This window comes from Oncorhynchus mykiss, chromosome 9 (assembly GCF_057628025.1).
Source record: "Oncorhynchus mykiss isolate SJ-2025 chromosome 9, ASM5762802v1, whole genome shotgun sequence".
NCBI lineage: Eukaryota > Metazoa > Chordata > Actinopteri > Salmoniformes > Salmonidae > Oncorhynchus > Oncorhynchus mykiss.
Window position 1 is genome coordinate 58,365,418 of NC_143030.1, and position 13,477 is coordinate 58,378,894.

General features: G+C 41.4%; 1 protein-coding gene across 4 annotated transcripts in view; it reads right to left on the reverse strand.

Moving 5' to 3' along the window:
* Nucleotides 1-13,477, reverse strand: part of LOC110532389 (guanine nucleotide-binding protein G(I)/G(S)/G(T) subunit beta-1) — a 49,552-nt gene that overhangs the window by 9,193 nt on the left and 26,882 nt on the right. For 2 of the 4 annotated variants that reach the window (XM_021616258.3, XM_021616259.3), the window contains exons 2-5: nucleotides 4,859-4,965; nucleotides 3,986-4,024; nucleotides 3,416-3,522; nucleotides 65-128 (exon numbers count right to left, since the gene is read on the reverse strand). In XM_021616258.3, coding sequence (XP_021471933.1) covers nucleotides 65-128; nucleotides 3,416-3,522; nucleotides 3,986-4,024; nucleotides 4,859-4,915 — 267 coding nt within the window. In that variant the 5' untranslated portion in view covers nucleotides 4,916-4,965. Of the gene's footprint in view, nucleotides 1-64; nucleotides 129-3,415; nucleotides 3,523-3,985; nucleotides 4,025-4,858; nucleotides 4,966-5,814; nucleotides 6,130-6,657; nucleotides 6,722-13,477 lie in introns of those variants that run through there. The other 2 variants (XM_021616260.3, XM_090184760.1) reach the window with 2 other exon arrangements.

Below are 13,477 nucleotides of genomic sequence, written 5' to 3' on the forward strand. Positions count from 1 at the left end.
AATGTGAAACAAAAATGCATTCAAATTTGAGTGCTTCTTAAAGATGTGCACAGGTCAACCTTACCTTGTTTGTGGTGTAGCTGTCCCAAATAATGAGTTTACCATCCTGGGAGGCACTGACTAAAAGCCTACGGGGCAAAAGGAGAGCCATGATTAAACCAGTGATCTTAAAGGAAATCTTAAGAGCACTAGTATTACTAGGGCACATGAATGACATGCACACACCACGAATCCAGACAAAACATGTTAAGTTTGGAACTGTTAATGATAACAAAGTCATCAAGCAGAACACAGGCACGCAAACACATAACTGCTTCCCTATGAACATAGGGTGAAACCATGTTTTGCATTTTAGGGGTGGTGTGGTTTCCAGGGGTCTTTATGGCTGGGGAGCATCTCACCACTATCTGGGCAAATCAAACAAGAGTCGCCATGGAAACCAGGCCCTTATGGCTGGCTGGGGAAAATTGGCTCCCTTCGGACCCACTCAGTGTATGCAAATCACACATGCTAACATAAACACATGCTAACACACGCACGCTAACACGCACACCCACTTCTTTACTGTCCAACATCCCTATCACACATAATAGGAAGGACAAGGTAGGTAAGCCTATATTATGGGTGTGGTGGGTGTAAAACTGTAAGAGTGAGTTAGAAGCAGTAGCTTCAGCACTGGCAGTGATTCAATGCTTCCTGTCTCTGTGGTTTGAAACCATCTGCTGTTAGTTGAGGCTGATGAAACACTGCTAGGTGTTTGCCTCAGGTACACTAGCCTTCCAACTCCTGCACGCTAAACTGTTGCCTGCTTAAAAGAGGGTCAAAGTAGCACGTTTGGAGAAAAAAAAAAGGACATTTTTCAAATAATGACTAAACAAGGCCTGTATAGATTTATTTTCGCGTCGGGTGAGTTTTGAAAAAATAAGCTCTAGTGGAAAGTTTACTTTGAACCACGGTCGGTGTGTCACTGTCCACTCCGTTTCTCCAGAGTGAGTAAGATGCTTAGCAGAGATTGCAGCGCATTATCTGACTTTCCAAACACGCCTGCAATAAAGCAGGAGTGGAATTAACTAGCGCTCTTCTACTAGCTTTGCGCTGCTCTATTCACTTACATTTACTGATTACACATTGGCATTTGGATTACCTCTGCTTTTCCATTAGACGACAGCACCTCAATGTGAACAGAGGCATTCCAAGTAACGAGGACTTGTACTCCTACTCGGAGACACTTCATGAATAGACCCATGCTCTGGGTCAATTAAAGGAAACCCACCAGGAAGGGCGCTATAATTATTATTACCATACAGTTGAAGTCGGAAGTTTACATACACTTAGATTGGAGTCATTAAAACTTGTTTTTCAACAGCTCCACAAATTTCTTGTTAACAAACTAAAGTTTTGGCAAGTCGTTTAGGACATCTACCCTGTGCATGATACCATGTTTTTTTGTTTTTTTTTCCGTCCTCATGATGCCAACTATTTTGTGAAGTGCACCAGTCTCTCCTGCAGCAAAGCACCCCCCACAAGATGCTGCCACCCCCGTGCTTTACGGTTGGGATGGTTTTCTTCGGCTTGCAAGCCCCCCCCCCCCCTTTTCCTCCAAACACAACAATGGTAATTATGGCCAAACAGTTCTATTTTTGTTTCATCAGACCAGAGGACATTTCTCCAAAAAGTACAATCTTTGTCCCCATGTGCAGTTGCAAACCGTAGTCTGGCATTTTCATGGTGGTTTTGGAGCAGTGGCTTCTTCCTTGCTGAGCGGCCTATCAGGTTATGTCGATATAGGACTAGTTGTACTGTGGATATAGATACTTTTGTACCTCTTTCTTCCAGCATTGTTGCAGCGTTGTTTTGGGATTGATTTGCACTTTTCGCACCAAAGTATGTTCATCTCTAGGTGACAGAAAGCGTCTCCTTCCTGCGCGGTATGATGGCTGCGTGGTCCCATGGTGTTTATACTATTGTTTGTACAGATGAACATGGTACCTTCAGGTGTTTGGAAATTGCTCCCAAGGATGAACCAGACTTGTGGTCTACCATTGTTTTTCTGAGATTTCGGCTGATTTCTTTTGATTTTCCCATGATGTCAAGCAAAGAGGCAATGAGTTTGAAGGTAGGCCTTGAAATACATCCACAGGAACACCACCAATTGAATCAAACGATGTCAATTAGCCTATCAGAAGCTTCTAAAGCCATGATGTCATTTCCTGGAATTCTCCACACTGTTTAAAAGGCACAGTAAACTTCTGACCCACTGAAATTGTGATACAGTGAGTTATGTGAAATAATCTGTCTGTAAACAATTTTTCGGGAAAAATTACTTGTGTCATGCACAAAGTAGATGTCCTAACAGACTTGCCAAAACTATAGTTTGTGAACAAGAAATTTGTGAAGTGGTTGAAAAACGAGTTAATGACTCCAACCTAAGTGTATGTATGTAAACTTCCGACTTCAACTGTATGTACGTGTTTTTTTTTAACCTTCATTTTACTAGGCAAGTCAGTTAAGAACAAATTCTTATTTACAATGGCGGCCTACCCCAGCTAAACCCAGACAACGCTGGGCCAATTGTGCACCAACCTATGGGACTCCCAATCATGGCCGGATGTGATATAGTCTGGATAAAAACCAGAGGGAGACAGAGTCCCTGTGCCGAAATAGCACCCGACTCTGGGTCAATAATTACATCTCTCCATTCTTCCTTATCTCTGGTCGACTGCACTTCACTACAGGTAGACTATTTAGAGTCTTCAAACTCCCAAAACAAAGACAATAATACACTGTAATATGACTTTACGGATGAAGGTGGGGGAATAATAATTGTAATAATTTTCTGTTGCATCATTGTGAACTCACCCGTAAAGAATGATCTCTTCTTTTAATTGGGGGTGGGTTGATAAAAATGAATCGGAGCAACAAAGAGAGATGACAACGCAATTTGGTTTGGGGTGAGTGTGTTGTGTGTGTGTGGTGTCTCTATGGAGCGGAGTGTTATTAGTTGCTGAGATGAGAGCTGCTGGGCTGGGGGCTCCTGGGAAGGCCCCCTAAGCTCAGGAACACAGGAGTTACCAGCACTGACTGACACTCAGGGAAGAGCAGCCAGCCAGCCACACTACTAAACAATGGACTACTCCATTTTGTCTACACGCATACCCCACCAAACCACACACACACACAGTACACATGCAACAAACCACAAGCGACACAAACACACAGCATAAAAGTTATAGTTGTTAATGTTTTTGTTTAGGTTTTAAATTGCGAGGGAGTCATCTTGGAATCTCTATACAGGGAAGCTACACAAGATACAAATCGGGGAAAAAATTTACATATTTTTATGGCAACTTCCTGGATTTAGGGAGAGGGGTTGAATCATTTAGTTAATAGACAGAATGTGGCTAAATAAGATTACCTCGAGTCAGTGCCCCAGTGCATGGCATAGATTTTAGCCAGATGCCCCCTCAGTGTCCTTCTAGTGCGCATCTGAATTCGGCCAATTGGGTCGATGTTTGCAGTGATCTGAAGGGAAGGGGGGGACAATCAATGACCATGACAAAACAGGCTGTGTATCTGCATGGGAAATGGGGATGCTCTTTACTATGTTCTCTTCTATGAAACAATTGCCTTTCCTTCATCAGCCCCCATGTTGCATTTATAGAAGTACATGAGAGTGGGTGCTGCTGCTTCTAGCGTTTGTTGGCTGGGTGACAAATAGCCTAGCAATAGCAGGCTCTATTCTAGTGAGCTATCTCTGCTGCTATCTAAGGACAGCCTTTGAGCCATGGAATCATTGAACCCCAGTGCATCTCGCTTACCTATCCCAGTTAACCTTTACTAGGCTTTGACAACAGGTTTAACATGGCCCTTCACCTGGATCCTGCATAATGAGGAAGGCTTTATATTGGTTCCCCATCCCCTTCAACCTCGTTTCTGAACTGCACTCTATGGGATCTATGTGGGGTAAGGTGGGAAGGTCTCTTACCTGAGACAAGGTAGCATCCGCACACGCTTTCCTGGCATCCTGGAACAACAAAAAAAAGTTTTCATTATCACTGATCTAAATAGACAAGTCCTTATTCTATCCCACATAACATTTTGATAACATTCCTCTAACTCGCTGTTTGTCAATCTACCCAGAGCACACAGTGATTAAAATCTAGCAATACATACATGCCACTAGACACATTCTGAATCTCTGTGTTTGCATTGTTGTATCCTTGAATCATATATTGCTGTATCCTTGAATCTTGTGGGATAGGGAAAAGGCAGGCCGTGAAGAGCAAAGCCAAACACACTACAGCATCAAACATGCATAGTGATGTAATCACTCAGTAGAGAAGGGGAGCCCAATAGCAAGGGGAGAAAGGCAAGGAAGGTGGGGCTCTAGGCCCCACCTGTGAGTTCAACTTTTTGTTAATTTGTCAGATCATGGCTACACTATCAAAATGAGATGCGTTTAAACATCCCAAAACAATTCAATTTCAAACTAGACCACAAGCCCAATTGTGTTCTTTTTGGTGTTTAAACTTATCACTACTGAAAAATGTTTCCTCACTTTTGCTATCTAGCTAGCATCTTGCAAAGATTTCAAAGCATCTAGCTAGCTCGTTACAAGATAATTGGCTGAGACTAAAACAGATGCACGAGTATGTTATATTTTGATAGAGGAAATAACACTGATTTTAGCATTCTTAAGTGCTAAAATGTAAATGTTCAACTGAGAACAAAGTATGTGTTAGGCTTTAGGGACATCTGCGAGAATTGTAGTGCCCTCTAGTGGCTCTATGTAAAATCACTGCACAGACAATGCATTTATGAGAAGAAATCCGGGAGAGGACGATTGTAGAGGACTTACTCTGATCTGGTTTTTGAGCTGCTCGGCCTCCTGACGTAGCTGGTCTAGTTCGCTCATTTTCCTCTGCTAATGGGGTGCTTCGCTCCGCCGCCGGGACTCGTGCTGATCTGAGGCGCGAGAAAGAGGAGAGACAAGCTCAACACCCTGTTTTTCCTATTAGTAATTAGTGTTACTTACCAGACCAGGGTTCAAACAGTATTTACAATCTGATAAAAATCCTAAAAGTACAAACCCAGCCCATCTGGCACTCCAGGCAGGCTCAAGCAAATGCCCTCTGAAACCAGGTCTGGTACACACAGGCAGCTAAATAAACAGCTGTTACGGGGTCCCTAACAAGTGAGCGTCCAAATCCCTGAGACGGGCTCAATACGCAATTCCCGAAATAGCAAGGACAAGCTCAGGGCACTAGGGTTGAATGTTCCAGACATAGAGACCATGTCAGATGCTATTTCTAAATAGTAGACTATATTTTCAAGCTAATACCTTTGTGTTGTGAAAGAGAAGAAAATTAAGCTTCCTATCACATTTTCATGTAACGTCCAAGAACGTAACTGTTGAGAAGAAAATTTGGCATTTGGACTCAGCATACACTAGCATCTATAACATTCACAGTAAAGACAATTCCTGCTCAGAATCACACATCATTCCCCCGAAAGATTCATAAAGTCACACAAACTCACTGGGAATCACAGAATCCCAACCCAGAATCCCAACCCTAGAGAAACCAAGATGTGTCATTGCCAGCAAGAAACGGTTACCTAGCAACAGGATTCTGCAGCTAGTTTGTGCTAAAGATCACCATTTCCAAAAATGATGCAGAATTTCTCTATCCCCCATCCCATCCCCTCTCGATAGACTGGCCAACTCGAGGCAAACATATGGTGGCCAGTAGCCATTCCTGGACAACGGAGGCAAAATTGAAATCCATTGAGTCTGCGAAAACATTGAGAACATACCCCTCCTTTGGCTTGCCAAACAGAGGGCTGGAGCGAGAAAAGAGGGAAGCCTGGTGGGTTCTGTGAGCTACTTCTAGCATAGAGGTGCTCAGGTGACAAGGACAGGCACTAGTTCAGCTCTCAGACACTCTGGCCCTGGTCAGTGGGCTCAGAATTCTCCTCCCAATGTCATTCCTGTAATCCTGGGACACAGTTGATTCAGCTCCTCCAACCAAATCCGGTTAAGACAAAACCTGCTGATGATCCTAAAAGCAGTGGCTATCCCGCTGACCCCAATCCTCTGTTGGACGGGCTTAGCCCTGACACTTTCACTGTCTGGAGACGAAACACAAACACAAAAATATAGGATACTTAGTGTAGTGATAAATGCTACAGTACAAGTTGGAAGTTCTGCATATTGACAGTCTGGGTTGAAGTTCATTATTGGCTAAGCACCGATGCTACCTTTTCTACCAACTGGTTCCACAAACAAAAAATAACCCAATGTCATCGTCAACCAGTTGCCATTGGTTTTTACAAGAAAAATGTATTTTGTGTTAGTACATTAACAGGCTTCCTTCCAGCTTTACGATTTGTAGGTTTGACCAAGACAGGGATAAAGGAATTCAGCCAATGAGGCAATTGATCTTAACATCTTCAATGTACATAGGTAATGCATATAGAACTAAGCATTTCTTTAAACTGTTTGGTGCAAACATTGGGGGGAAACCATTACATCCACCTTTGTCACTGATAACACAGTTAAAGACACACAAATATCCACATTCCTTAGTCCAAGTATGTAGACTATAACAGTTTCCGAGTTTTGCAAAACATTTCAACCATCCCGTCTATTTTCCTTACCTCCCTTTCTCTCTGTCTTTTCTGTATGGGTCGTGTGTCCTAAGAGCTTGGAGACCTTCTGAATGAAGTACCTCATCCTTCAAAACACCTGAGCCATCTCAGCAGCTACCTGCCACCTGATTGGCTCACGGGCTAACTGGGTCTACTTCTAAGCAATGAGACTTAAACCCCTAATCATGTTGATAAAAATGTGTCATGATAATATTACTAACTCTCCTTGTCTTCTCCCTGACGAGAGCCAGTTAGAATGGCCTGTGTGTGGCCCTTCCCAGAACCAAAGCCGTACAGGCAGATCTGTATGTTATTTCAACTAAACACTTCCACTTTCTCTTGTAAGTGTGAGTAGTAAGGTCTACTGTGAGTATTCTAAACTACAGGGTAGGGCTGGGCGATATGGCCAAAATATTATATCACAGCATTTAAAAAAATACAAAATAAAAATTGGCTGTATTTTATGTTTTTTAATAATAAAAGTTCTAAATTTGCTTTATGAGTAGTGTGTGACCCAAGGGTGGCAACACATACATTAAGTGATTTCAAAATGGGTCTTTCTCCATTATGATTTATACTGTTTATACTGTTCAATTCAACTTCAACCCCCCAAAAAGTAATCATTTTCATAAATTTCTGCATTTGAGATCATTTCCACACTGCCACGTAGGGCTGCACAATACGGGCAAGTAATATGGGCCTTATTTTTAACCAAATGTTGCAATTCGAATTGCGATTTAGAGCAAAATACTTTGAACTATTGGAATCATGGGAATATAATGTCTATTCTAATTATATAGTTAGTTAGAATATAATAGTGGGCACTTTCAATACAGTGGTGTTCGACATGACAACGAATGAAAATGCCAGGGAGGATTTATTGTGACAGGGTAGAAACTGTGTTGATAGGTGTTTCCTAGGGGACCTATAATCTTTCGGTACATTGAATGTTTTCTCTTAACTACTTCTAGTAGCTAACATATGCTTTCTTTGCGTTTACCTCTAATTTAGAAGACACTGTTGCACAAACAACATGCTGATTTAGGTCTACACAATCACTGGTATTATTAGACTGTATGGCTAATTACGCTTGCGCTTATTCAGTACATATATTAGCTAGCTAGCAATTAGCATTAACGGCTAACAAGATTTAGGAACAACTTGCTAAGAAAATTCAAATTAGCTGTTTGCAGATGTAAGAAACACGGGCTAATAGTGTAATTAGAATGTCAGTAGGATTATATTAAGAAGCAGTGACAACTATCGTTTTCATCCGTGTTGCAAATGCATTGACCATGCAGACTGAACTCAAGGGTCTCGTGGTTGAAAAACTTCAAATGCGCTCCTTGAGTGACAGGGGGCGTGGCTAGGTCTGTGTGGAAAGCGGCATAGAGTGGAGAGAGAACTCAAGAAGCGAAGTAAACTATAAAAATGGACGTTACACACTGCGTATCACATATAGCAAACCTAACATTCATATACTGGTATAGAAGGTAAAGTAAAAACCCAGACCGGTCCATGCATCAATACCGGTTATTGCAAAAAACAGTGTACAGCCCAGACCTACTACAGGGTGCCTTGAATAAGCTTAGGGATGTCTAAGATTTATTTATTGGGCCATATTGGATGTTGGTGGTGACAAAATAAGATCGTAAATCCCATTACAAAAGTCAGTTACATGAAGAAAAAAAGGGGACATTAATATGTTCAAATTGAGATGGAATTTGGTCAAACAGATGGCATTGAAACCAACCATGATGGCAGAAATATGAGTGGAGGGGGGGGGTCTGTAAATGGTGGCAGAAGTGGGATTTAGGGGCAGCTTGGGGAGTCTACATTGGTGATGTAAGTGTGATATTTATTTGTGGGGGAGCTGTGTGATGGCGGCAGAGGTGTGATTCAGAAAGCCTTTTTCTGTTCTGGTGGTGGGAGTGTGTTGAAACCGCTGGCAGGCCCACTGATAGTGTGTCTCAATGCTGCTGCCTTCTCTCTCAGCCTCTATTTTTAGAGAGGTGGTGGAGGAGGGAAGCAGACTTCACATTTTCCAGCCAGTTCTATTGGCTCCATCAAGCACAATGCAGTGACATAGGGAGAGGGAAGTGAAATTAGGGGGGGGGGGACCAGCGCTTTAAAGGCATTTCTTCTTCCTATGAAGCAAATCAGCATTTACTACCTTATCAAGCCCTGATGCCACTATTTGGCATAGGGAAGCCTAATAAATAGAGGTCGACCGATTCATCGGAATGGCTGATTAATTAGGGCCGATTTCAAGTTTTCATGACAATCTGAAATCTGTATTTTTTGACACAGATTAGGCCGGAGGGAAAAAAGTTGTATTTATCTAGGCAAGCCAGTTAAGAACACATTCTTATTTTCAATGATGGCATAGGAACAGTGGGTTAACTGCCTTGTTCAGGGGCAGAACGACAGATTTTTAACTTGTCAGCTCCGGAATTCAATCTTGCAACCCTACAGTTCACTAGTCCAACACTCTAACCACCTGCCTCTCATTGCACTCCACGAGGAGCCTGCCTGTTACGCGAATGCAGTAAGAAGCCACGGTGAGTTGCTAGCTAGCATTAAACTTTTAAAAAACAATCAATCATAATCACTCGTTAACTACACATGGTTGATGGTATTACTAGTTTATCTAGCGTGTCCTGCGTTGCATATACTCGATGCAACGTAGGGAGATGGTTTAACAAAAGTGCATTTGCGAAAAAAGCACAATCGTTGTACCTAACCATAAACACCAATGCCTTTCTTAAAATCAATACACAGAAGTATATTTTTTTTACCCTGCATATTTATCTAAAATAAATCCAGGTTAGCAGGCAATATTAACCAGGTGAAATTGTGTCACTTCTCTTGTGTTCATTGCACGCATATATGCAACAGTTTGGGCAGCCTGGCTCATTGCGAACTAATTTGCCAGAACTTTACGTAATTATGACATAACATTGAAGGTTGTGCAATGTAACAGGAACATTTAGACTTAGGGATGCCACCCATTAGATAAAATACAGAACGGTTCCGTATTTCACTGAAAGAATAAAAAAATATATATATTTCCCCCACCCCTCGAGGGTGGCTGTTTTCAATGTGTTTCTGGTTCGAGCCCAGGTAGGAGCGAGGAGAGGGACGGAAGCTATACTGTTACACTGGCAATACTAGTGCGCCTATAAGAACATCCAATAGTCAAAGGTTAATGAAATACAAATTGTATAGAGAGAAATAGTCCTATAAATACTATATTAACTACAACCTAAAAACCTCTTACTTTTGAATATTGCAGTGTCATGTTAAAAGGAACCACCAGCTTTCATATGTTCTCATGTTCTGAACAAGGAACTTAAACGTTAGCTTTCTTACATGGCACATATTGCACTTTTACTTCCTTCTCCAACACTTTGTTTTTGCATTATTTAAACCAAATTGACCAAGTTTCATTATTTGAGGCTAAATAGATTTTTATTTATGTATTATATTAAGTTAAAATAAGTGTTCATTCAGTAGTTGTAATTATTACAAATTATTCATACATACATACATACATACATACATACATACAGTGCCTTGCGAAAGTATTCGGCCCCCTTGAACCTTCAAACATAAAGATATAAAACTGTATTTTTTGTGAAGAATCAACAACAAGTGGGACACAATCATGAAGTGGAACGACATTTATTGGATATTTCATACTTTTTTAACAAATAAAAAACTTGAAAAATTGGGCGTGCAAAATTATTCAGCCCCTTTACTTTCATTGCAGCAAACTCTCTCCAGAAGTTCAGTGAGGATCTCTGAATGATCCAATGTTGACCTAAATGACTAATGATGATAAATACAATCCACCTGTGTGTAATCAAGTCTCCGTATAAATGCACCTGCACTGTGATAGTCTCAGAGGTCCGTTAAAAGCGCAGAGAGCATCATGAAGAACAAGGAACACACCAGGCAGGTCCGAGATACTGTTGTGAAGAAGTTTAAAGCCGGATTTGGATACAACAAGATTTCCCAAGCTTTAAACATCCCAAGGAGCACTGTGCAAGCGATAATATTGAAATGGAAGGAGTATCAGACCACTGCAAATCTACCAAGACCTGGCCGTCCCTCTAAACTTTCAGCTCATACAAGGAAAAGACTGATCAGAGATGCAGCCAAGAGGCCCATGATCACTCTGGATGAACTGCAGAGATCTACAGCTGAGGTGGGAGACTCTGTCCATAGGACAACAATCTGTCGTATATTGCACAAATCTGGCCTTTATGGAAGAGTGGCAAGAAGAAAGCCATTTCTTAAAGATATCCATAAAAAGTGTTGTTTAAAGTTTGCCACAAGCCACCTGGGAGACACACCAAACATGTGGAAGAAGGTGCTCTGGTCAGATGAAACCAAAATGTAACTTTTTGGCAACAATGCAAAACGTTATGTTTGGCGTAAAAGCAACACAGCTGAACACACCATCCCCACTGTCAAACATGGTGGTGGCAGCATCATGGTTTGGGCCTGCGTTTCTTCAGCAGGGACAGGGAAGATGGTTAAAATTGATGGGAAGATGGATGGAGCCAAATACAGGACCATTCTGGAAGAAAACCTGATGGAGTCTGCAAAAGACCTGAGACTGGGACGGAGATTTGTCTTCCAACAAGACAATGATCCAAAACATAAAGCAAAATCTACAATGGAATGGTTCAAAAATAAACATATCCAGGTGTTAGAATGGCCAAGTCAAAGTCCAGACCTGAATCCAATCGAGAATCTGTGGAAAGAACTGAAAACTGCTGTTCACAAATGCTCTCCATCCAACCTCACGGAGCTCGAGCTGTTTTGCAAGGAGGAATGGGAAAAAATTTCAGTCTCTCGATGTGCAAAACTGATAGAGACATACCCCAAGCGACTTACAGCTGTAATCGCAGCAAAAGGTGGCGCTACAAAGTATTAACTTAAGGGGGCTGAATAATTTTGCACGCCCAATTTTTCAGTTTTTGATTTGTTAAAAAAGTTTGAAATATCCAATAAATGTCGTTCCACTTCATGATTGTGTCCCACTTGTTGTTGATTCTTCACAAAAAAATACAGTTTTATATCTTTATGTTTGAAGCCTGAAATGTGGCAAAAGGTCGCAAAGTTCAAGGGGGCCGAATACTTTCGCAAGGCACTGTATATATATATATATATATAATTTTATTTGTAATAATGACAATTATAACTACTGAATGAACACTTATTTTAACTTAATATAATACATAAATAAAAATCTATTTTTTTATACACACATACATGCATACATATATATCACACACACACACACAGATAAAATTAAAAAAAAAGACAAAAAAAACGTCAGATTAATCGGTATCGGCTTTTTTTGGTCCTCCAATAATCGGTTTCAATTGTTGAAAAGTCATATTCGGTCGACCTCTACTAATAAAAGAATCATAGAAACTGTTGAGGAATTCCTTCAATTTCAAAAGCATCCAGTGGCAATTACTTCACATGCAATAACAGCTATAGATTTGATCAGAATAAAAGTGGATAAGATAGGTCATTACTAAGCCACCTTTCCAATCACATTATAGGTTCTGAGACAAAGCAGTCAAATCACTTCTCTCAGCACCCTATTTCTCCTTTCTCCTCCTATGTACGCAAATGTTATTCACATAAAAAAATACATTGAAACAGACCGGCTTGATTCAAAATTGAAATATACTGAACAAAAATATAAACACAACCATTTCAATGATTTTACTGAGTTACAGTTCATATAAGGAAATCAGTCAATTTAAATAAGTCAATTTATAATAATAGTCATTAGGCCCTAATCTATGGATTTCACATGACTGGGTAGGGGTGCAGCCATGGGTGGGAGTGGGAGGCCATAGGCCCAACCAATGGGGAGACAGGCCCAGCCAATCAAAATGTGTTTTTCCCAACAAAAGGGCTTTATCACAGACAGACATATTCCTCAGTTTCGTCAGTTGTCCGGGTGGCTGGTCTCAGACAATCCCACAGGTAAAGAAGATGGATGTGGAGTTCCTGGGCTGGTGTGGTTACACGTGTGGTCTGCGGTTGTGAGGCCGGTTGGCCGTGTTACCAAATTCTCTAAAACGACGTTGGAGGAGGCTTATGGTAGAATAATGTACATTCAATTCCCTGGTGGACATTCCTACAATCAGAAAGACAATTGCACACTCCCTAAAAACAGTTTTGGCATTGTGTTGTGAGACAAAACTGCACATTTTAGAATGGCATTTTATTGTCCCCAGCACAAGGTGCACCTGTATAATGATCATACTGTTTAATCAGCTTCTTGATATGCCACACCTGTCAGGTAGAAGCATTCTTAGCAAAGGAGAAATGCTCACTAACAGGGATGTAAGCAAATTTGTACAAATATTTGAGCGAAATAAGCTTTGTGCGTATGGAAAACTTCTGGGATCTCATGAAACACGGGCCCAACACGTTGCGTTTATATTTTTGTCTATTATAGATAACGGCCGAATCATAATTGGGTCGTTGTGGTGTAAAGAAGAGGGAAGCTCCTCCCCATGGCATGAGGAAGGGGACTGAGGAAGGCTGGGTGGGTATTTAGGGAGATGTTCTGGTGCACAGGAGGATAGAGGAGAGGGAGGAGAGGCGGAGGGAGGACAGAGCCAGATTAGCCTAATGAGCCTAACAAGCAGAGGACGATTGGGAGGAAACCTGCTAATTAACCCCTTGGTGAAGGGGAACAGGGTGTGGTAACCTTCACAACATTAAGAACCCAGCGGAGCAGGCGCACAGACCCAATCACCTTGCCGCTACTGCTGGGAGCCTCTTAAGGTTG